The sequence below is a fragment of the Coloeus monedula genome (genome assembly GCF_965178545.1).
Source record: "Coloeus monedula genome assembly, chromosome: 20".
Taxonomy (NCBI): Eukaryota; Metazoa; Chordata; class Aves; order Passeriformes; family Corvidae; genus Coloeus; species Coloeus monedula.
Genome location: NC_138800.1, coordinates 7104180 through 7129121, shown reverse-complemented (window position 1 = coordinate 7129121; position 24942 = coordinate 7104180). Strand labels below are relative to the sequence as shown.

The following is a 24942-nucleotide window of genomic DNA, read 5'->3' as shown; positions in this document are numbered from 1 at the left end:
GCAGGGTTTCACAAAGGCAGGCTGACACTCCGTGTACTAAAATTACTTTATTACAGTTGATTTTTTTTTTAACATTTCCTTTGCTATGATACAAAGGATACTTACAAACAAAATATTACATATGACCTTATTTTTTTTTTCTCTTCTCTTATTTTCTGACAACTTGGTAACAGCTTTAAATGCACAATCTATACAATTAATACAGGTTATATATGAGCTATAATGTATGTTGAACCAGAAGAATACCAGAATACTGACAATATACTGTACATTAAGCCTTACCAGTTAGTGCTCGTGGCATTTTCTACAAGAAGGAAAACGCACACCTGTAGATTCACTCATACCAGCTGGTGCTACCAGACACGGAAGCAGGAAGGAGTTTAATTCCCCTGGTTAAATCCTTCGTGGCCCATCACCGTGGTGCTGAGCCTGGAAACCTCAGACCAGTGTTCATAGTAAAACAGCAGATATGTGTGTGTTTTTTTCTATCTAATGCTCTGTGGCACAGCACGGCGCCAGCCGGGCTTGGCCATACGTGGATGATGCCCCAGAGCAAATGGCCACGGCCCTGGGGCCGGGCGCTGGGCGAGCTCTTGTTGGGGAGCTGGACCTCGTTGGGGAGGGGGAGAGGAGGAAGAAGAGGAGGAGAGGAAAAGCAGCAACAGCTTTGCTGTCATCAGCAGGCAGCTCCTGGGTTTGTGCACATGAACAGGCGGGTGCCGAGGGGGGAAGAGCAAGCCCAAGGCACGGCGCTCCCGGCACAGCTCCGAGCCCGGCCGCACACGGAGCTCGTGCGCGGCAAACCCTCCGCGGGGTCAGGCAGCAGCTGCCCTGTGGTCACCTCCTCGCCAGGAAAGGTTTGCTTTTGTTTTGCAGCCAAAGCCAGAGGTGTGTGGCTACAGGTGTGCACTTCCCCTCCTCCTGCCGGGGTCTACATCGCACTGATAAGGTTACATTTTTGTTTTTTATTTAATTTTTTTTTCCTTTTTAAAGCAACCAGCAAGTGAAGCATTTTTTTAGTTGACTGGCAAAAAGACCTGGCATTTGCACAAAAGCTGCAAATGGAAAAGAGCCATCCCCTCCTCCCACCCACTGCATCCCAGCCCAGAAAAATCCCAAACTGTTGGCAGAAGAAAGAAAAAAAAAACACAACAGGGGTGGAGGAGAGGAAGGGGAGGGGGAACAGGTTGGAAAATACCAGGTTTGAGTTAACATTTCCTTGACTTCACACAATGCTTGTGCAAAAAGAAACACCACCCCCCCCCCCCCCACAAACAAAAAACCCAAACCCAGAAACATGCTGGAAATAATGAAAACAAATGGAAAGTAATATATAAAATTAAAAATATAAATAGGATGTCTGGCTGACTGGTAGAAGAATAGGTCATTTAGGTTACAAAAAGGAATATACATTCAAGAGGCTCTGAACCCAGTGGGGTAACTGATGTTAAACTTGTGTTAATAGTTAGGCTAGAATTCTCAAGTTTGTCTTTAAAATCTTCACAACACAAGCAAGCTATTTTTAAAAAATATACACTATACACACCTCACACAGCTTCTCCTATCCGTATTACACACGTTACGCTACCCTCCCATCCACTACACCGAGGGGGGGGTCCCACGGCCAAGGGGCCTGGGGTGTCCCCCCATCCCGTCCCGACCCCCCGGCCCCGCGGTGGCGGTGGGGCAGCGATGGCTGCGGGGCCGGGCAGGTCGCTTGGCCCCTCCACGTCTTACCACAACCTTCTCAAAGCATTTACAAGTCACCAAAGGGCTGTAGCCTTTTATGTTATACACACTTCACTTTGCAACGTTAATTATTTACATCAGGGCTGCCCCCCCATCTTTTAGCTGTTTCTAGGCAGGTAAAAAAAAAATGTTCTTGTTCCAAGCAAGCAGGGGGAAGAGCTGCGGGGGGTTAGGAGGGAAGAAAAGCTGAAGAAAGGAAGCGGGTGGTTTGCTTGCCAGAAGCCAAACCCGTACGCGTACGTCTGCCTCTCCTTCTCTGATCCTTGAATCCTTACAAGCTCCCATTCCCTACAACCTCCAGGACAACCAGACCCGGAGAGCACAGCCTCACCGGCGCTCAAACTCCTCTGCTCGCAGCTTCCCGGGATGCTCAGCCCAGCTACTGACTCACAGGCCTGCCTTTGCCACAGGACACGGAGCACAAATCCTGACCATTCCTAGGAGCCCATGCCTCACTCAGCAGCAGGTCTTGCAGGGCAAGCCAGCTGCAGGAGGGCAGGGACACCAGGACCCCCACAAGACATCACACTGCACCCCCAAACTTGCTCTTGGCAGCTGCCACCAGCCACAGTTGGGCTCTGCCGGAGCCGTGCAGAGGCAGCGGCCGCTGACTTCAGCTCGTCAACAACCCTGCACTGATTTCTGCACTCTGCTGAGCTCAGAGTTGCCATAGAAATGTGTGATCCTGGCACTAAAAGCAGGCAACGGTCTCAAATCAAAGTCTTTTTTTGTTTTGATTTTTTTCCTCCAGTAGATTTAGATGAACTCGAGTTTAAGACAAAAGCAGTTGGAAGGGGAAAAACAGATCATTTCTAGAGAGACTGAAAACATAGTCACAAGCCGGTATTAAACTGCAGCAAAGAACCTGAACTTGGTTCCCGTTGAGTTCAGCTCCAGAGCAAGCTCGAAGCCACCGCTCTGTCCCTCGCACTGCCCTCCGTGCGGCACACGACGCTCACGGGAAGGAGATTCCACACAGCCATCAGGGAAAACCCAGCCGGAGGCTGGAAGCCGAAAGCCCCGGGCGAGCGGCTGTTGGCCTCCCCAGCTCGCAATAGTTAAGCACAAATTCCTTACAGCATCACTGGACAAGTCTCAGGGATTAGGTGCATGCTGAACTACGACTGGCAATTACAGTAGCTTTTTGCTAGCTGGCACATACTGTATCTATAAATTTTAGTACAAAAACTTAAAAAATACAGAAACTAGGTCAATTTGTTAACTACATATTTACAGATAATTACAATTCTTTTCACTGACAATAATTAAACTAATTGTCAGTGAAAATTCAAACTGTGCATGTTCTGAGGTACCCGTACTCAAGGGTGGGGAGCGGGGCAGGGGGCCGGAGGGGCGAGGTGGGGGGAAGTTTCCCCCCGGGTTTGTTCACATCCGTGGGGGCAATGCTCGGCCCTCCTGGTTCCTGGTCTCACTGTGTGCACTCAGAGAAAGCAAGGAGAGCGGGAGCTGATATTGGGGTCTATTTTCCCTAGGACATGGCTTTAGGATGTTTTGAGGATGCCAGGCAGGTGCAGAGCCAATGGCCATGTACCAAACTGCCTTCTCCCCCCCAGGGAGCCTTCAGGTGAAGTGCAAGTATCGAGACCCACAGCTCAGTGGTTAAGGTGCTTGTTTGCCGGCAAATCCGATTTACTAAGTCCCTCTCTAGCTGACAAAGGGCTCTCCTTCCCCCGGAGAAGGGGGCAGGGATGCAGCAGGCAGCATCACGGCCCCAGTTGGCTGAAGCTCATTGCGCAACAGGAACCCGGGTTATCTGCCGCCACCACTCCCCGGTGGGGTGATGTTTACTAAAACCACTAGATCTATCAGGTTTTCTTGTTTTCTGGCTGTAAACAGCAACCCCCAACCCTCCAAAGCGCCTCACATGGATTCCTCAAAAGACTCCGGCTCAATTCATTCGTAAAAGTGCAAACTCAAACAACCACAGCAGAGGGACAGTGACCAGCATCCCTGCCTGGCTATCTACTGCTCCTCTGTCCTTGGCACATGGCTCTGGGCTCACTGTGGGCCAGCACTGGGGTGGGAACATCCCACAGGCAGGAGCACAGCCAAAGACAACACTACTCCTTGGGAAAGGGTAAGAATGACCCAACCAAATCTGAGTCTCTCCTGAAAGACTTGCAAGAGACCTTCCAAAAGGGACAGAGGGAAAATTGCCTCCTAATTCTCCAGTAGCACAAAGAGAGCCCAGGGTTGGCATTCTGCTGAGCTGGCAGGTGTCCCTGGGGAAAATGCGTGACCTGACACAGGCGAGAACTGCTTATCCCCTGAACTGACAGATGCCTCCCTAAGATGGGGTCTGTAGAGGACAAAGGAGGAGGTGAGAAGGGTCTTCACAGCTTGAGGAGCTGGTGGTGTCCAGCATGGCACTCACCCCTCTACTATGAGAAAAACCAGGGCAAGATTTACTAGAACTGCAGAGCAAGCACTCAGGAGAGGAATGAGGCCATCTGCTGCTGGCTGGACTTGAGTGACGAAGCACACAGGCCTAAGAAGAATAAAGAATGGACCAAAAGCATCTCTGTGTGTATATATGTATGTATAGACCGTACACACACGTGTACTTTAAATCTTCCAATTTAGCTTCTCTTTTGCCCCTCCACACAACCTAAGAACCTCCAGGTATCAGACACACGCCAAGGCCATCAGTGTTCAGAGCTAGCGGCGGCTCCACCTCAGGAATGCCAAAAGCCAGTGCCGGTGCAGCGAGCCAAGACCGTGCCGGGCTTGTGATCTTTCGTGGCGAGACGCAGCTGGGGACTCTGAGCTCAGCCTGCTGAGCACTTCACCGGCCCACTCGCCGCCTCCCCAGCAGATCCCTACATTGCCTCCACTGCTTGCCTATCGCTAAACCGTCTTGTTTTCTTCTCTGCTGCCTTCTGACTTTCTGGTACCCTCAGGGAGCTCCTTCCTCTCCTTTACAGCACACCCACAGCAGCTACCTACCCTCTCACGCCCCAGAAAAAGCAAGCTGCAATTAGCAGGGCTGCACTTCAGCGAGGGTTCAGCCCTAGCACAGCCTGTGCCACGTCAGTGGCCTCGCCCTGAGAGCCCTGCTGAGGGGTTGCTTTTGCTCCCAAACAGGAGTGCTAAAGAACAGCAGAACTGAAGTGCCCTGACAGAAATGCACAGCATGAGGTGTGTGTGCACCTATACCCACACACACGTACATACAGAGTATATAAATATATACAAATGAGATACCATATATATATCCAGAGAGATGTGCGTATTCAACAGAGTAATGGTAGACAGTGGTACGATAGGATTTATTGCCTCTCAAGAAATGGCACGTAAGCAGGGTCGAGGGGCTGGGAGCCTGGAGGCGAGGGGTCCTGGGGGGTTAAACAACAGCACAGCCCCAGGACCGCCCCAGCTGCACCCCCGTGCAGGTCACAGCGAGTGTGCAGCGCACGTTCTTCCAGCATGGGAGGGCTGGGTGGGACACAGAATGATGCCAGGCAAGTAATGGCTGCAGGGAATTTTTCTGTGGAAAGTTTGGTATCACACCACATATTTAGTTGTTCAGCCTCTTTGAAGCTCACAGGCTTGGAGGGAATGCAGGTGAAACAGAGCTGTGGCCTCCATTTCAGTGCTGCATCCGAGGAAGAAAGCACGAAACGTTCAACATGGACAGGAGAGGTGGCTGCTGGCTCCCTGGGACCATGGAGAACAAGGAAAATGTGGTCCCTTTCACTGATTTTAAATAAAATCAAAGGAAATTTGAATCAGAGGTAAAAAATGCTGGCTACTCTGTTTTTTCCATCTCTGGGCTAAGCTACACCAGAACTTCAGGTCTTTGCAGAAGGGAGAGAAAAATAACCACAGAAAAGAGATTTCAGGGGTCAAGCTGGTGATTTGAAAATACTGCAATAAAGTTTGCAAAGTAGTCCACACAGAAGAGTTCCCCAGTGTTAAATATGAATGTAAGAGATGCAAGAGAACATCTTTGCTGAGGTACTGGAGTAGTTTCCACAATTTACAGATTACAGTAATTTTAAAACCAAAGTTAGGGCATGACTGCAATGAGCACAACATGGAGCAATTGGCCTCACTTTTTAAAACACTTTACTTTTAAAAATAAGAGTTTGCAAACTGATTCAGAGAGTGTTTGCATCTCTCTAGTGCACAGTTGTTCATGTATCTCAGAAATAAACCTGAGATACATTAAAATTCTCAACACCAAGGGCCTCCTCAAATACCTCCAAGGCACAGCCTGACCCTGAGTTCCTCTGGCTACAGCTGTATAATGAGGTACTTCCTCTCAAGATCAGGCAGTTTTGGGACAGCTTTTCTTCCCCCACGTACACACAGGGACACACACATTTAGACCAGTTGATCTGAATCAGTTTTTGCAAACTATTTTAATTAAAATATTAACTTGTTGGAATAGTCCAGGTCTGCACATGATATACATGTAAAAATGGTTACTACACAATTCTTTTTGAATACAAAAAAGCCAATATGGGATAGCCATCATCTGGATTCAGCATTCAGTCATGCTTGACATTACACAAAGAGATGTGTTGAGAGTATTCTGTTGAAGTAGCTCAATTTAAGCCAGAGACTTTGACCAAATTCCAACCGTAACAGAAGCAGAAGAATGAACCCACTGAACTTGCAGGTATGGCCTGTCCCCACTGTAGCTGCTGCTGTTTGGGATAGAGGAGCTGAACTCAAAATGCTGTGTTAGCACCATGCTTTGGGCACACCCTCCACACTCACATGGTAAACCCAATACAATTTTGGCCTTTCATTTGGTTTTATCTCTCTCCAAACCCAGGAAAACACAGGTACCTTTCCTAAATGAGTTTTGCTGCATTTCAACAACACTGCAATGCAAAAGAATGACCCCAAAACATCCAATTCCACATAAAAACATAGCAGAGGAAAGGACAGGACAATTCACAATCACCATCTGCCCCTGGGAGCATCCAGAGGCACCTCCATGGGACCCACGCCTCATCCCAGGCTTCTGTCAACTGTTAGTACTACAGAACTCCTGACTAAGGGGCTGCTCAAACATATTTTGGTGGAGTTTCCATCTTCAATTAGAGTGATACACTACGTCAAGATGTTAGAAATCCCAGCTGGATTCACCAGACTCTGGCAGAGAGTTAAGGATTGGGAGTGGATGTTAATTTAGCTAACGAAAGAACGCCGCCCTGTCGAGTACTGAACAGCAGCGAGACACTATTTACTATATAAATATGTCACGTGGACAAACACATTCGGAAAACCTCGCTTTTGAGCCCTATAAACATATTAAAGGCAAATCCTAGAGTTAGCAGCTAGTGTTTTCTTCAAGATGATTAGTGTGCAAGGAAAAACATTTACAAAGAACCCTGGCTGGTCAGTCCCCAAGACGGAAATCTTTGCCTCAAACCAAACTTCATCTACCTGTTCTTCCCACAGTCCTGGCTGACCCAGACCGTCCTGGCACTGGCACGAGAGCATGGGGGCATCTCTGGTTCCCAGCACTAAGGGATGACGTGATGCCACAAAGTCGTTCAGTTATGAGACTCCCTTATCACTGTATGGATTTCACAACCTCCTTTGCTTCCTTTCAGTAGTACAGCAGCTCCACTGAGCCCTCTGGAAGTAGTGCCTTCTCACATGGTGTGATACGCTGCCAAAATATCACGGCATCTCAAGGGACTGTAAAAGTTGTGAAGTATTGCAGCAATGAAAATAATAAAAAAGGAGCCTCACATGCAGCAAGATCTACAGTGGTGATGTGGGTTAGTCATCAGCTGGGAAAGAGTCATTGGCTCAGCTCCTCCTGGTACACCATGGCAACTAAACATTTCAACAGTTGGCTACATGCTACATGTAAACAGGAAATTGCAACAAGCCAAAAAGGTAATAAATTGGTGGATGTAGTGTGTAATAATGAAAAACCCGATCAATGGCATTTTGTGACTATGGCATCCCTCAAAACACCTCTGGCATTTGAGACTGATTGGCTGAAAGTCTAAACATTTCTGAATGGAGCAAAAAGGACTACGCTGGGCTCCAAGAATTATTCTGATGCTTAGCTAAAATGAGATGTCACAGTATTAGCTGTACAAGTGCATTACTTATGCTCCTCTGCCCAACCTCATCTGAGCTACCAGCAGCACAGTCGGGGAGTGCCAAAGCAGACAGACAATTTCAAACATTCCTAGCCTGTTCTCTCCAGACAGGTTTACCTACAGAGTTCTCGGGCAGCTGACCAGTGCCTTCTGAGAGAATCTCACTTCTTACACGACACGGAGCGGGCACTTGGGTAGAAGGGCCCCGTTAAGCCCTGGTGTCTCTTGGCCTCTCTTCTCACCTTCTTCCTCACCTACAACTCTTTGAAAATGCCTCTTGGCAGAGGCAATATGCTAGAAATTTATCCAATGTAATGACAAATAAAAATGGAACAGAAGATCCAGCTGTTCCTCCCCTGGATGTTGGTTTAAAGGCAGCTTGCCTGGTTTTTGCAGGGTGGCAGATCGAAATTTATGGACATGGGAGGAGGTCTCCATTCTCCCTCAGACTTCCTACATGGATGGCATGATGAGGGCAGTCTGAGGCCCTTCTGTCCTGTCAGTGTGATGACCACCAGCCAACTCTTCTGACTAATTGCATATATTTCTCAGATGCCCTCCCAAGACCCCTCCAAAGAGTAAAAAAAACAAAACAAAACAAAAACCAACAACAAAACAAAAAACCAAAAACCACCCCCCCAAACCCTGCAGCCAAATACTATGACATCCCAGTTAGTAAACACAAAACATAATGCTTTACAAAATGAATACAATATTCCATGTGCACCCAGCTTCCACACGTCAGCACCGCACTGAGGAGGCTGCTGGGCTGGTGTCTGTAGGCAGTTTCTGTTGGCAGACAGCTCCAGTGGAATTGCCACCCTCAGTTATTGTTTAAGTTATGTATAAGACATGTGTGAACCATTGGATATTTGTGAAGTTACACTTGTGCTCCTGCTCATGCCCTGCTCCGTCCGTCCCCCAGAAGCTGTCCGCCTCAGAGCCTGGGGGCTGTTGCGGACCCCTATAGCACTACTTCGAGGTACCCCCTGCATGGGCCCCGAGGGGTGACCCCATGGCTGGGGTCCACCTTGCATTGGATGGCCCCAAGCTTGCGGTGGGCCACCCATGGGATGACCCCAGTGAGGTCCTGCACCCCCAGTAGGATTGTGGGACCAGCCAGAAGCTCCCGGGTAGCTGTGGCTGAACGCCTCGGGGGAGAGATTAGAAAGAACCATATTACTAAAACCTAGCCTCATGCTTTCTGAGTCAAAGGCTTCGATCTCGCGAGCTTGACGCTCCAGCAGGCTTCGTATCCGCTCGGTGCGCTCATTCTGCAACGCCAGCATCTCCTCCTCAATCTAGGAAGGAAAAAAAGAGACAGTCTGTAGCAGCAGGACAGGCACAGCCTCTGGAGGACCTGTAACAGCTACTGAGGGACCTTCTCCCTGTGTTTGTGCAGGAAACTGGCTCTAGATCAGACGTCCATGGACATGCAGTCTGTTCTGAAGACAAAAGGGTGAATTTTTTAAGGGTTAAGTCCTGCAGACCCACACAGGCCAAAGCATGGTGAACACCAATTGGAGGGTGTTGGTCCCTGTTCCCTGGTGAATACACAAATTTGAGGGATGCAAATCCAAAGTGTGCACTGATATCAACAGCTTGACATAGATTAATCTTTTAAGATGCAGCAAAGTCTACAGCCTCCATAGAAGCCTACTGGGAAAGCACCTTCAGGTGAAGCCTGCCAATACAGCTCATGGTGACCTTCACTGTTTGTAGCTGAATCTGATGATGATTATGATGATGACTGCTTTTTTTCTCCAGGATTCAATGAACAAGCCCACATTCAGCTTCCTCCCTAATGTTCACTGGCCAGATTTTCTTAGCTCATGTATTTATCACCTCCTTTCCTAATTTGGTTTTCTCGTATTTCACTGCCCTGACACTTTCTCCAGGGTGTATGGCTGAAGGACACAGGCAGTGCTGTTTGAGTTGTGTGGCAGATTATTAGCTAGATGATATGCAAGCTGGCAACACCAATTTCTCCCCCATAATGGTGTTCCAAATTGGTTTCCAAGATTACTTTGGTAGGGGCACTGGGATCAGCACTCTAAGTACTGAAAACACAGGATTATGCCCTCCTGACACCCATCAGACAGTGATGAAAGCCTTTCTTATTGAAATCTTTGCAGTCAGGTGGAGAACCAAAACCCATTATCTTCTTGCCAGCACTGAAAAAGCTACTTTTGGCCTCAGTGAAAAAGACCAAATGGGGAAAAAGCAGCAGCCAAGACTTTTAGCATAGCTCAGTGGCATCTCCCTGCTGTCAGCAGCAACATGGCCAAGAGGTGTTATCTCGGTCTGTGCTGAAGGCACTGGGCAGAGCCTTGTACTTGTAAGCACTCTCTTGCCTGAGTCAGGGAATATGCAAAGCAATTTCATCTGGAATTTAGGAAACAATCTGCTCCAGCATGAGTCATCTCCTGAGCCATTTGGGGCTTTCAGAAACTCATTTTCCACTTGCCTGTTACTCTAGGTGAGTGACAGACTCTGCACTGAGCAGCCCTGCTCACTATTCCCACTGAAAGCCACGAAGGCAGCAGAGGAAGAAGGTTCCTTCTCTAACATTAGCTCTTTAAAATGCTCTGCTTGTTTTTTCCTGTCCTGCTATCTACACAGAATCCTCCTTTTTCAATGTCTTCAGCATGTCATCGTTTTCAGTCTCAGTGACAGGACTTGGTGCAACTGAACTTCACTGAAAGGCCTGACACTGTGTTAAAGTGACATCACTCAAACCACTCTGAAAATGAAGTGTCTAAGACATGTGGGAAGGAAATGACTAAATCTGAACTCTTTTAAAGACACTCTTGGGACATGCTCATTGCTGGTGCAATACAAACAACATTTCACATCAGTGGGGCTTGGCTAGTCCCTCCTTACTCCAGGGTTGGACACGCATGCTCTGGTGAGTTATGGTGATGGGCACCACCAAAAATAAAGAGCAGCCTGCTGAAAAGGAAGCAGATTTCTATGCATACGCTAACTTCCGGAATCTGGTTTATTATTGAACACCAGGGACTGACTTTGCCACAGGCTACACATTTATCTGTGCATATAAATGCAGACATTCATCTCGTGCACATACCTGCCCTTTCTCTGGCTGCCAGCTTCAGTTAGCACATGCCAGCAAACACCAGGTGACATTGCTGAGGGACCCACACCAGAACACTCGCAACTCTTAGTTCTTACAAAAACAGAACATCACCTCTCCTCCCAAAAAATAACCCTGCAAAAGAATGATGTGTCTGCCTCTGGACCCACATGTTTGCCCTTGAGTCGCTGCCAAGTGACTGGAACCCCACCAAGGTCTCATTGCTGGTGCATGACTTGTGATTTTCATGTGCCAAGACTGAACGTATTGCTACAGGAACCCATGAAAGCTGAAGCACCATCAATTTCTTTGCTATTCTAAGGCAATATAGGGACACAAACATAGAAAATTATGCTAAGTGATATTTTTACCAGTTTTTCCTCTCTGTGAAGTAGTCTTGCTACGCTTCCTATCCCCGTTACTGATGCCAAATCCTCCACAGGGGTTTTCCGTGCACAGAGACTTCAATCCCGGTACACAATGAAAGACTTCTACAACATTATTATTGGTTGATGTGCATTTCTTTGAGTTGCGGGCCTCACTGCAGCTTCTAACACTATCTGCAATATGTGCTGCTCCCACAGAGCAGGGAGCACTGGCTCACTGTGGCACTTCCTCCCCGAGCAGCTCATGCCACCAGAGGGCAATGCACCTCCAGAAAAATCCATATTCGTGCCAGGCTGTGATGGGAGCTGGGACCAAAATAACCAGCAGTGGTGTCTAAAGGCAGCTATTGCACACGGGTGACACACAGGAACTCTGCTTTCCCAAATTCGCCTATTTCCTGAGAACAGCTGTCTCCCCGCAGAAGACCAAAGCCCGACAGGACTGTGCCGCCTCCTTGGGGGTGCTCCCTCGGCTGGCCGCGAGGTGGAGCAGTGCTCTGTGAACTATCCCAGCATCCATCCATTAGCCCCTGGAAGAACTGCAGTGTAAAGAACTTCGAGGCCACAGAGTAATCGCCCCTACAAAGTTGGGAACTGTTGCGTGAATGGCAACGGCTGACACCTACAGGGTAAGTCCAAGGGGAAAACAACTGCAGGAGGAAGGCTGACAGTGTATTTCCTTCCACCAGTTTTTGGTGCATTTCCCTTCCCTTGGTCTGTGTAGGCCACTCATATTTCTACACACACAGGTCTGGCACTGCACAGAAAAGCAAACTTCAACAAGGAGCACCTGAATACACAGAGCCAACTACAAGCTGAGATCTGGGGAGCATGGGGAGCCATGCCTGTGGCTTTGGCTACTTCAGTTTGCTAGTAAGACACAATTGCATAGGGAAACTGCAGCTCCCAGCTTTAGGTTGTTACTGTGTGCTCCCTGATGGGCCAGGGAAGCCAATCTCCAGCTCACATACAGAGAGAACAGTTCTCTATCCCTTCTGCCCAGAGAGGCCAGTTCCCTCTGGCAAACTTCAGGCAGCTCTATCCCAGCCAGAAGCTGCTCACACAGGAGGGCTGAGCTGGCAGAAAGTTTAGTCTATGCATCGCTGAGCTTTCAACCCTAGAGAGACAAATACCCAAATGATCTGTGTTACTATATACAGCAAAGTAAGAGCAGCTTCTCTCTCACTGGTAAGTGGAATTTAAGATCTGAAATACGGAGTATGCTAAGGATCCTCACATGCCCATTTTACCTTCTGCTCCAGGAGGGCCCGGCGGAGGGACACCCTCTGCTCAAGATCACGCAGCTCCCGATCATGCTGGGCTTCTGCCTGCATCTTGATTTTACTCTGATATGCGTTCAGCAGCTCCAATTCTTGCTGCAGCTGCATCTTCAAAACCTGGCACTCTGCTTCCTGTGCCTCATCCAAACGCAGCTGGGAAAGACAGACAATAGAGACGTTTCACCATGGGGTAACCACTGCTGACACTCCAGGGGAGGACCGCGGGGAGAGGGAGAATGGGTTGGGACATTGTTTTCTTAGCAATACAATTGGTCTCTATTGTACTTCACTTCGCTGAACAGAGGACCTATAGTGACAAAGACTGGTGACAGTGAGCCCACAGCACTGATGCAAGTGATGCTGATGAGCAGTGGCGCCTCAGGAACCACGATCCACACTGCAGAGACCAGACTGCTGGAGGTGCAAACATCCTCAGCTCTCCTTTTGCTAGAGGCAAGAAAAGCTCTCTTGCTCTGTTCAACTGGATTAACCAATTACCTCTACCCAGGAGACTTAAGTCCATAGCCCTGCCAATGCAGGACTTTGGGCACAAGGATATAATGAAATAAACCTAAAAGCAGTATGATACTGAACTTTTAACCTTCCCATCACAAATGAAGCCAGCTACCCTGCCTCACAGCGTTAAATTTGTGTACAAAGTGATGTGAGCAGGATGAAATATGCAAGAATTGCAAAGAAAAGTGCACATTTAGCTGTAGCAAGGACTCGAAGCATTGCTCATGTGGTCATTCCTTAAAGAAGGAATCCCTTAAAGGAGGAATCACAGAACTTTCTCAACACTTTGACCTCAGATTTACAGTCAAAACTGTGGACTCCTCCATGACTCAATGAGCATCTTCCACCAGTGGCACATGCTTTGGTTGGTATCATCAACAAATCAAAACCTAAATGAGTTAAGACAGCCAGTTGCACACTATTTAATGATGCTCTAACAGGGATGTTTATATTGCCATATTTCATGCAAAAGCAGTCCTCTGGCCACACAGATGCATCACTTTGCATCTCTGCAACAGCAGCTTCAGCTTCAGCCTGCCTGGAGGGGGTGGTAGGTCTTTCCTCTGCATTTGAACTCAGCTTTCTAAACACAGAGGAAGGACTGTGCAGGGAATGGCGTGTGCAGCAAGGAAGCAGAAAGCCTGCTGTCAGGATACAGAGCGGTTAAAATGCAAACATCCCTCTTTGGCTGAGGAACCCTGGGTCCCTCGGAGGCGACTCACAGCTTGTGTAGAGAGCATTTCATTAATGCTGTGATCATACTGCTCAGCCAGGATAGCCAGCTTCCGGGTCTGCTCCTCCTTGAGCCGTTTGAGGACAGCTTTATGTTCACTCTTTGGCGTGGTCTCCAGCAGATGGTTTCTCAGTGCTTTGTACTGTCTGGTTTGGATCTTGCATGTATCCTGAAACTGCTTCTTTATCTGTAGTTCTTTTGACTGGAAAGATGGAGGGGACACAAAGAAAAAACCAGCATGTTTCAAATGAGTGAAATATCCATTCAAATGGATATTTAGGATTACATTAAGGATATGAGTTCAAGAATCCACAAATGTATATTAACATCTACAGTGCAAGGAGGGAAGCAAAATACACAAGAGGCAATGACTATTGCTGCAGCTGCTTTGACACTGCTACTGTGCAAAACAATTACAATACAGACACTTTTATAACAAAGCTCCAGCCTAAATACAGCTGTCTCTGCACAAAGAGTCTCACATTTGTCACTGGACTGGATCCAGTCCTGGGTGTTGCTTTTCAAGAAAAGTTCTTGAGGGACAGGACTAATATTTACTAGCACCAAAAGCCATACTTACACTACTGTGCTTGTATGGCATACATATATATGAACAGCACTTAATGTTATGAAAAGAAGCAGATCTGCTGCATGGGAAAGGACAGGAAAAAAGAGCAATGCTTTTTCCATTGAGGGTTTGATGAATATAAGATGTACTCTAACCCTTGATATTATGAGCCTGGTTTTCACAGAGAAACCCAAAAAATACTAGATGCTTTAAAATGTACACCACAAAACAGTACTATTGTGCTGGTCTAGCAAACAAAACAATTCCCCAGTCCCACTGGAGGCTTACTGGAGACAGAGTTTTCCTCACTTTGCACTTGCTAGCATCTCTGTATTGTTTTAGAGACACAGCTGTGATTGCACAAAGGGCTGGGAAACACCAACTCTAGAAAAGGTATTGGGATCCAGTTTTGCTGTATGACCTTGAAGGAATTGATTTTCCTTTTCTTTTACCTGCCTTCAGAGCAGCTTGTGAAGTTTAACAGCTAGTAAGTGTTTCAAGATCCTGAAAAGGAGGGTGTTCTGGAGTTCTCTGTATCTTTCTATGGGATGGCTGGCAGGGATACTTCTAACAAAGCAAAACCCAGAAGCGATGAGTGATGATGGTTAACTGACAGATGATCAAGTTCACCATGGCATGAATAAATAAATAAATAAACACAAATCACTAAAATCAGACATGAGGGCCTTCCCACTGTTAGGCACCATGCCAAATACTGAAGCACTAGAGGCACAAACAGCACAGGACCAGATTTTTTTTTCGAGTAAGCTGGAAGAGCTCTGGGATCTGAACCAGTGGGGCAGATATCTGTGCGTGGCCACATCAGCCCCTCCACTGCCTGCTCCTGGCACTAACTCAGGGCTCAGCAGGGCAGGTGATAAGCACAGCACTTGCAGCCACCTCGAAAGCTGCAGTGGGATCAAACAACACACCCAGCCCAAGCACATTTTCCTGCATAAAACAACAGAAACAGTTCGCTAACCTGATGCAGAGAACAGGACAAAGATGGGTTTCATTCAAATCAAAACATGTATCATGAAGAGGAATGCATCACTTTTAACCTTTCTAAATTTCACGGAAAGTTATTTCCTTCCAGGAAACCTTTAAGGTTGTTTCTCACTGCCCTTAAGGGAAGTGTCAGCAGGTTACACATTCCCATCAGGGACCTGGTCACAGCAAAACACTATCAACCTATTTTGTCCTCGTTTTCTATGAAGTCTTGCTTGGACACCAGACTCTGTTTACAGGCTTCCAATCCAAAGGCTTTAACAACAGGAAACAGAAGGGAGGGGTAAGATTTCCAGTCAGACTTCTGACAAGATCATTTTGACCTAGTATTGTGAAATACCAGCAAGAGGATATTTGCATCACAATTAACACACTCAAAATAATAACAGCCGTTTTCACTGAAGGGTGAATTCTAGTTATGGGTCCTTCTGGTGCTGTCATAGAACAGACACTGACCGTTAAAAACCTGCTTCCAGGACAAAGAGCCTCACTAAATAACAAAGGGAAAGCCTGAAATGTGCCCTTGAGGGAAAACGTTGCTGGAGAGAGAAACTGAACAAATGGTCAAATTATCTATTCAATTAAGAATACTTGCCTGCATTAATCAGAAGCAGGAGAAGGAGTTAATGCTAGAGAACAGCCTTGATAAAGAGGGGATTGTGCTACAAACCCAACGGTTGTCCATGGACTGTGTTGTTAGCACTGCATGTACAGAAAGGTGCAGGATTGACAGCTCAAGCCTGAAATCCTTCACTAATCACAGAACAGCCATGCAAAGCAAAGTGCAAGCTTTCCATGCTCCCAGCAAAACGCTCCAGCCCTGTCCTCCCTGGAAAAGGGAAGGGGTTGGAGAATCTGCAGAGGTGAGAGGGCAGCCAAGCCCCTGCAGCACAGAGGTACCACAGATCCTGCTGTCCCGACTGCAGCCAGGGAAGGAGAATGGACATGCTGTCCACTCGTGTTTGCACCACATCACCTTGGGGAGGCAGAACTCATTCATGCTAATCTCAGAAGGATCAACCTAATACAGCTGCTTCAGTTTTACTCAGCTCAGAGTGCAGCACAGCTTCCCTGTGAAGTCATCAGCTATTTATACATTATATCCTTGGAGATTCTCAACAGTGATCAGATGGTCCCTTGTTCTCACAAGCCAGGTTTTCACTACTTAATATTATTCTAATATTAACAAATCAGGTACAATTTTTTCTTTTCTGAAGTTCTGTTTTCAAGTTGATTGTTTTCTCTGTAAGAAGATAACTTGCAGGTGGTAAACACTAAGTCAGATGGAAAATACCATGAAGAGGAAAGATGCAGAACAACAAAGAAACCCCATGCTCAGTATGCCATACACTCATTTTGTTACTGGCACAGCTGAACACTGGGTGGAGAGAAGTCTGCCCCCTCAAAGGAAATGTACCAGGCAGCTTTGTGAAAGGCCTTATACTCTCTTCTCAGACACTTCAGAATAAACCACTGGACTTCTTTGGATGAAGTGAAGGTTTAAATGAAAATACTAAAAGCCTTAATTACAGAGGCCCCATAGTTCTGGTCAGCCACCACAGCTAGAAGGGCAGCATGAGAAACCCAGGAGAGACACATAGCAAAGGTCAGCACCAGGAGCTTCCTGAGGACACTGCACTTGGCCAGTGTCTCTCTCTCTCCCCCTCCCCACTTGCCACCATGCCAGCTTTAATATAAAAACACTAACCAGGTGAGTTAGCCAAGACAAGGGTGCAGTTCATTTTGATGCACACAGCAACACAAAGCTTTTGGGTTTTGTTTTTAAATGACACTGCTTCATTACAGAAATACAGGTTTTATTTTTGTATATGGGGGAGAGAAGGATCAGAAAATGGTGTAGGAGGGGGGAAAAAAAAGCATACTGCAAACATTAAATGCATTTTAAACTACCCCAAAAAGGAAGGGACATTGCTGAGAAGAGCTTTTCAAAGAAAAGGAGGGACTAAAGCTGCCGTGGCCTGCCTGCAATACCCTGCAACCCTGATCACCACTATGGTACTCCTCAAGTTAATGAGCTTCAAATCACTTTGGCCCTGCCTGCACTGCGAACAGGCTGTAATGGACCACTTTTCCATGGACTCCAGTTCTCACCTGGAGTTTCTACATCACTTAGTACCTTCAGAGTTCCTACATCACTTAATACCTTCAGAGTTCCTACACCACTTAGTACCTTCAGAGTTCCTACACCACTTAGTACCTTCAAGCTCTTGGGCTGCTGTCGGACCTCCATGACGTGCTTGCGCCGCAGCTCCCGCTCCCGGCGCTTGTTGTATTCCAGCTGGTTGGTGAGCTCAGTCTGGTGCTGGAGCCGGATCAGCTCGCAGCGCATCTTCTGGATGGTGCTGAGATGGCGGAACTCCAGCTCCTGCATGGACTCGTGCTGGCGCAGCAGCATGGCGTGCTCCAGGTCCTTCTGTGTCTGCCTTTTGTTTAGTTCCTAACAGGAGGACAGAGGGAATTATTAGGTTCTTTGTACTTACTTGGATTTCCGTTCACAAAGTGACATTTCACTTTGTTTGCAAGGGCATTTCTCTCTTTCCAAGGCATCTGAGGACAGACCACAGAGTTTCTTGGTCTTATCAGCAGCAGACAGCAATGCCACCGGTAATTTTTCCTTCCTCATTTCACTTTTCTTCTTCCTGTTCTAGATGCTCAACAGGATTCACAGTAAGCATTTTCTGTTAACTGCTGTGTCTGATGACTTTTTGGATGTAACAATTCTCCTGCAAGAGGGCATTAATCTGTACACTGGATGCCACAGGAATTACCAGATGGCACTGCAAAGCATCAAACCACTGTTCTACCAGAACACTTTGGATGTGATAATGAACACTTCTGTTTGATTTGAGTTGGATTGCAGGTGGTCCAGTGAGATGCACTTCCCACAGGTGCATCCAGGTCTCATCTCTGCCTGTTCCCTTACCTCCCGAACCAGGTCCTGCTCCAGGTTATGGCGGCCCAGGAGCATCCGTCTCTTGAAGCGGCGACACTCCAGCTCCAAGTACTGCCTCTGACGCCTCAGTAAGTTGGCCTCTTCCTCTGCCTGGAAATGCTGGATGTTCTCCTTCTGCTTGGAAAGCCACTCCTGCTTCTCCTTCTTTGGAGTGCTCTGGTTTTCATTCAGCTCCTGATAATCGCAAGGTAATTAATTGTGGAATAGTTACATTAAGTTCCTTGGCTAATAAACTGACTAATAAACGACTGAATTATGTTCTACCCTCTCTTCTCAAGGTTGGTGCCATCTCAGCCTCTTCAAAATGCATCACATCACATAAGGTACACTAAGGAAATACCAGGAGATAAATCGCAGTGGAGCCACTTTAACTACCACTTTTTTTTTGCACTGACCAAAATACTGGTTTATGTCCACAGTTTCCAGACCTACATATTAGCTGAAAATGTCAAAATGATGGGCTGCCACTGAAAATGCTTGGAGGTACGGCCATACTGCCTGGCAAACATTTTTACAGGCTCCCAAAGGACTGAGAGAAGGAAAGCATTGATGTCTTGTTGTTCAAACAGAATCAGAAAATTTTTTGTGTCTTGCTTGATCAGAGCACATACTCATTTTACAGTAACTCATCAAGGCAGAGCTGCTCACTGAGATGCCATAACTCACAAAAATAATGTAAAGAAGTTCACAGGTAAAACTTAAAGAGTTTCCACAGTTGTACTACATTCAATGCATCGCTTAAAGTATCTTTGGCAAAAGACTCTGCTTGCTTGGATTGCATACTAGAGATGCCCATGCAGTAATTAAGACTTGTTGTGATACATTTCAACTGAAGTATGAGACAGAACTCCTCTGTATTTCATCAGTGTTTCTTGGTGCTCTGTGATCTACTGCCCACTTAGAAAAAGATTCCATATTATTATAAAGAGCCCACGCTACTGTAGTTTCTGTTAGATCTTTCTTGGCTCTGCTGCTCTTTAGCCTTTTTTTTCTCCTGGGAAATGCCTACGTTTGGGAATATTCCCCTTTGGAGCAAGTTCTAAAGTTGTGTCACACAAGCTGATGCTTGAGCATTAAATGGTTCTTTCAAAAAAATTATTTATAGTGCTTACGGTTTCAATCACTCCAGAAAAAGAATCAGGAAGTTTCATTCTACAGTTTCTCTGCATTTCACAGGGATCTAAATTTTTACTAAAAAGCAATGATTATTAAATAATTACACAGCTTTTTCCATTAAAATTAATAGTGCTTTACAGGTATTTTCCTTACAAAAAATGCAGATCATCTTTATTGCTCTGTTCTCTTGCTCCTGTACAGAAATATCATTAAGTGATAAGAAACTTCACTTAACTGCTGCAGTGAATGGCCACTATCTGCAACAACAATGTATAACAAAAATCTTCATGACCTTTCATAAACTACCTTTTCTCATTCCTTAGGATTGCCAAATTCCCATGTTTCTGGCTAAAAAGCAGTATTAAACAATGGAGAGGTTTGTACTTTCCCAAGTACAAAACATACAGGTATCAATAACTAACTAACTAAATTCTCTTACTCAAAGGTCAAAGATATGGAACAAATACAGTACACACAGGACTCTGCTCACAAACTGCAGAATTCACTGCAGTCCTATAGAAGATCTCTGGTGCACAGTGTCACTTTTATTTCTGAATGTTCACCACTCTCATACTATATCACCTATTTTTCATTACAGATGAGTTACCTCTTTCAGCTGCTCTTTACGGAGTTTGTATTCTCTCTTCTGGGACTCCAGGAAACTGTTCAATTCTTTTTTCTGTTGGGCCTGAATATGCTGTTGAAATTTCTTCTCTTCATTGGCCATCACTTTAGCCTACAGCAAATCCAGCAGCAAGTCAGTCTGAGTCCCAATGGATTACAGCTCGTGTCCCATTTCAGCTCCAAGACCCAGAACTCATGGTAGCCACCACAATACTCACCACACCTCTGCACAAGTCCAAGTCAGAGGAGGTTGTTCTCACTCTCTCCTCATTCCCCATCCCATCAAGGCACTCAGCAGAGCCCTTCTCCAGTGCCACATTCCCTCAGCTAATCTTGCCTAACAAAATCAACATCTTATGATAAACTATATCCTCAGCCCTCCACTGAGAGATCAGAGATGAACAAAAATCGATAATAATTGCTGTAGGGAGCACCACTTCATTATCAATTATTTAAAAGAATAGCCCCCCCCCCCCATCCATACACAACTAGACAGTGAACATTTAAGTGTAGCTGGCACATTTCTCCGCAGGCTAATCTGCCTCCACAACACTCAATGGCAGGCAATTATTGACAGCACAGACATGGCAAGAGAGAGGAAAACCCTCACAGTGTTTTTTCTGGGGTCAGGATTCTAACATTCAGTGTAACGCAGTGCTGTGAAGGACGTACCTTTCCTCTAGTTACACAGCCCCTTAGTGTAAGGAGGTGATTATTAACTGTTTTCTAATTAGCAATTTGCTTGCCTCCTGAAAACAAGACATCTAAGAGCCCACACTGTCATCTCTAGATCAGTCAGGGGAAGTGGACACTTCCATGTAATTAACAAACATGGGTTGGTCTGATAAACCATAACCTCCTACCTCTTTTTCCATGGCTGCTTGGTGCTTTTTAATTAGCTTTTCCATTTCGGCAGCAAAATTGTTACGCTGTGTTTCGAGATCTTTGTCCAACCTGAGGCGGTGCTCGTCCATCTCTGCCTTCAGTTTATTCTCTAATGCCATCAGTTGCTTCTGGTGCTGCCGTCTCATACGTTTATAGCCAGACATCTGCTCCCGGAGCTCTGAGTCTTGTTCATGTTCCTGCATTTGCCTTGTCACCTAGGAAGATAACCACATCGGCCCAGAGGAAGTTAATGCTGCTTAATCTACTTTTCAGCAGTCTTCAAACCACAAAAGAAAATGATTCAGTTAAGAAGTATGATTTTGTTGTAAAGAAAAGCACACATCCTAATGGCAGCATTAAAAACTCAATTCTGCTGTAGCAGATAAACTCACATGGGCTCCAGCAGAAAAACAGTACAATTGTTATAAAGCTGGCACTAAATAATGGCCTTTTAGCCTAATACAATGAGGGTGGATACATATACACACATACAAATATTAATAGCATGCATATGAAAATAAAAACCAGCTTATTATTATAAATGGTTTCCTATATTCTACAGGGTACATTGGGTTTGAGACTATTTAATATACACAAATTACATTTGCCCAGGTGTCGCACTGAAGCTTTTATTAATTGACACTAAATTATTTCAATGATAGCATCTCAGTCAACGAAGACAGCCCATATGCTGGTGATATTCTGGAAGCTCTGAGAAGCTGCACAGAGCAGTGTTCAAAGCATCCCCTCCTGCAGAACTCCCCCAAAACCAACCCTCCACGTACCAGCGACGCTGTGCGTATGGTAGCAAAGTGCTCTCGGTTGCGATAATGAGACTTGTGGCGAGATACTTGGGGAGGAGACTGGGGTTCTGATGCCCTTGTCCGAGGATCCGACTCCTCTCTGTAGTTTTCTTCCTCCTTATCAGCAAATATTAATGTCAGAGAATAAAGAGAAACTGTGTTACTAAAGATTTTTAATTTCGGTCTCTTTATTTAAAAGGAAGAAAAAACCATTTTAGCATTCATCAGCCCTGAAAGATCCTCCTGCCAATGAAGGTACATACTGCAAAAGGAGTTCTGATCTAGGACTTTTGCTTTCAGAAATTTCATCATGAATTTTTATTACTAAGAGAAAGACTACTAATTAAAGCTGAAAATGAGAAAAAAAAATGGAAAACTGAAAGCTGAGTTAAACAGTTTACTTCAACAAAACATGAAAGCTATGAAGTAGATTTTATCAAGTCTGAAAGACAAAAACAACATCTTTGTACCTCTGAAAGACAGAGGAAGATTTTCATTACACCCACTGCAGAAATACCTCAAAGCAAATTTAAAAATTTGTCATGGTGTATTCCACATTCTTATTTTGAGTTTGTCATTCATCACAGAGAGATTACTAGTTAGATATGATACACTAATTAACTCCCTGAGGAAATACCTGTGTCTTTGTTGCATATCTGGGCAAAGAACAAGACATTCTAGCCACACCTATCATTAGCCATGGAAACGGTAGTGCTTTGAGCAAACTGATAACCCCTCCATGGCAGGAGCAGCCCAGCTCAGAGGACACTCCCCAGCCCACCCTTTATCTGGCAGAGGGAAGTGGTTTCTGCTGCATTTCTTTTTCCCACACCTTTATTCATTAACCAAATATTCAAATCAAGTGCTGGGAAGCTGGGTGCTGCAGAACAGATTTCAGCTTCTGCTGTAGGTCCTGACCTTAGGAATTCTCTAACGAGGAAGTAAAAAGGGGAACTCTCACATCCAGTTGTCCAACAAGGCAGTGCTGTGCAAATTAAGGGCATCCACCAAATAAACCTATTTACAACCTGCCATTCCAACTCCTCCTGATAAAGCAAACTGCTTTTGAAACAACTGAATTACTAAAATAATTCTTAGTGAATTAACAAAAATAAATGATTTTCATAGCCACTTTCCCAAGTCTCCAGTGCACATTCATATACTTGGGGCACAATAATACAAACTGCAAATAATGACTTGGGAATGGGAGCAGCTGACTTCATATCAACCAAATTCTCTCCCACTTTACACCTTCCAAGTTCTCCAGTAAGAATCCAGTGCTTACCGGCTTTAAATGAATGACAGAGCTATTTGACATCACTGTGTGGTCCCCCTCCATCATATCCAGCTCGCTCTTATCATCCGAGGCATCTGGAAGACTGTTAACACTACTGCTTTGGCTACTGGCACTGATAGACATACTAGGAATGGACTGATTACTTCCAACACTGTTCACTGTTCCTGTCCTGCCCACACCATGATCTTGTTCCTAGGAGAAAGGAATGAGAAAGAAAATTCAAATCCATCCCAGTGGTACCTGCGGACATTACCAAATGGAACATTCATTCCATTTTTCTCTAAAGGCATCCACCTGACACATCATGGCACTTTCCACCCTCCAGGCATTGCCATGAAACATTTTTCTCGTGGGATGCTGGGGAGAGAAGGAGTCAGCCTTGTGAAGATTAACTGGCTGATGTCAGATTCTTTTCAACAGAGAGCCTGTTAACAAGCTGAACTCTATCATGTATCAGCCACAGCGTGTCACCAGAAACTGCTGTGACACCAGCATCACCTGAGTGCTCAGCTGGGACCCTGCACCATGCAGGTTCCTTTGTGTACACAAGAACTGGAATTCAGAGTCTCTAGCTCTGCATGGTGACTGCAGCACTCAACCCAAAAAAGATAAATCCATTTCCTTGATGACCTGTTTTTCTTCGTCCTGTTTTTGTTTAATAAATCAAGTACAAATCTCTATGCCTTAGACTTAGAACAACATCCTCAGTACATATAGTCAAAACAGAGGCTAACTGCAGTTGCTAAAGAGTCCTCACGAAGCCTCATAAACAGGCAAAAAAAGCGAGGGTTTACAGGACTGGAAGCTGACTGTTCAAGCATGAACGCATGGCACAGCTTCTTGCCAGCACCAGGCATGTACCCTGTTTGTCCTTGTTTGTGCCTTGAGGTAGCTTTATTCCAAGCACAAAGAGGGAGACAGTGTTTACAGCCAGGTGTGTAAACAGCCTTCCTTCGTTTCAGCAATATCTGAATTGTGGTTATTTAAATGACAGTCTCATTTTTTCTGATTCAGTGATGAAATCCAGCATTTCTCTTACCTCCTCCTCCTCCTGTGTTTCCACTGCAGGACCATTGTGGGCCTCCTGGAAGAGGAGCTTCTTCATTTTACGATACTGCAGGTTGTCCAGTTCTCTCACCGCATCCTTTGTTCTCTGAATCAGGTCTATTAACACTGTTTCGGGCCGCTCTCGAAGAACAAACATGTGCTGCAGAACACACAAACAGGTGAGTGGCCTCTCATGCCTCCAATGCACATGCTTTGAGGACACAGTGATGAGCTCTAGTTGGGTTTATTAGTCCTCTTCTCTGCACAGGAGGAGAACACCTTCACAGCTTACACTACCATTATTTTTAGACTTCGCAATCCAGATAGAGTTCAGAATAATTGCTTTCTGATGGCAGACTTCCACCAAAAAAATAAAGGTGTAAAAACCCAGAAATGGCGTCTTACATGCCATGAAAACTTGCTCAGTATAAACCTGGACTTCAGAGACATTATCTACTTGTGGTTTAGTGAGGGAATAGCAACAAATACCAGATAAAAGCTAAAGGTGCTAGACTGGCTAGCATCCTTAACCAAATGTTAATTAACTCATCAGCTAACTCTCAGTATAAAACCCTTTTCCTTGTTTAGAAAAGCTTGGGAATCAAATATTCATCATACAGCTCTGAGTCATAAAATAGGCTGTGAACCTTAAGAGCCTGGTCCTGGAACAGTTCCCCATGTTTTGTTCTTCTCCTGGAGATATTCAACACATCTGTCTGCAAAGGTGGCTACATTTTGCCAATAGGTAAAGCAAGAACTGTCTGTGT

At 45.7% G+C, this 24942-nt stretch overlaps 1 protein-coding gene across 1 annotated transcript in view; it reads right to left on the bottom strand.

The window, feature by feature from the left end:
- Positions 1-32: 32 nt before the first annotated feature.
- Positions 33-24942, bottom strand: part of TAOK1 (TAO kinase 1) — a 69402-nt gene continuing 44492 nt past the window's right edge. The window contains exons 11-20 of the mRNA XM_082294560.1: positions 24168-24335; positions 23117-23320; positions 21814-21948; positions 21007-21243; positions 20127-20255; positions 18374-18577; positions 17648-17887; positions 13843-14055; positions 12575-12757; positions 33-9145 (exon numbers count right to left, since the gene is read on the bottom strand). Of these exons, the coding sequence (XP_082150686.1) occupies positions 8684-9145; positions 12575-12757; positions 13843-14055; positions 17648-17887; positions 18374-18577; positions 20127-20255; positions 21007-21243; positions 21814-21948; positions 23117-23320; positions 24168-24335 (2175 nt within the window). The 3' untranslated portion in view covers positions 33-8683. The remainder of the gene's footprint in view (positions 9146-12574; positions 12758-13842; positions 14056-17647; positions 17888-18373; positions 18578-20126; positions 20256-21006; positions 21244-21813; positions 21949-23116; positions 23321-24167; positions 24336-24942) is intronic.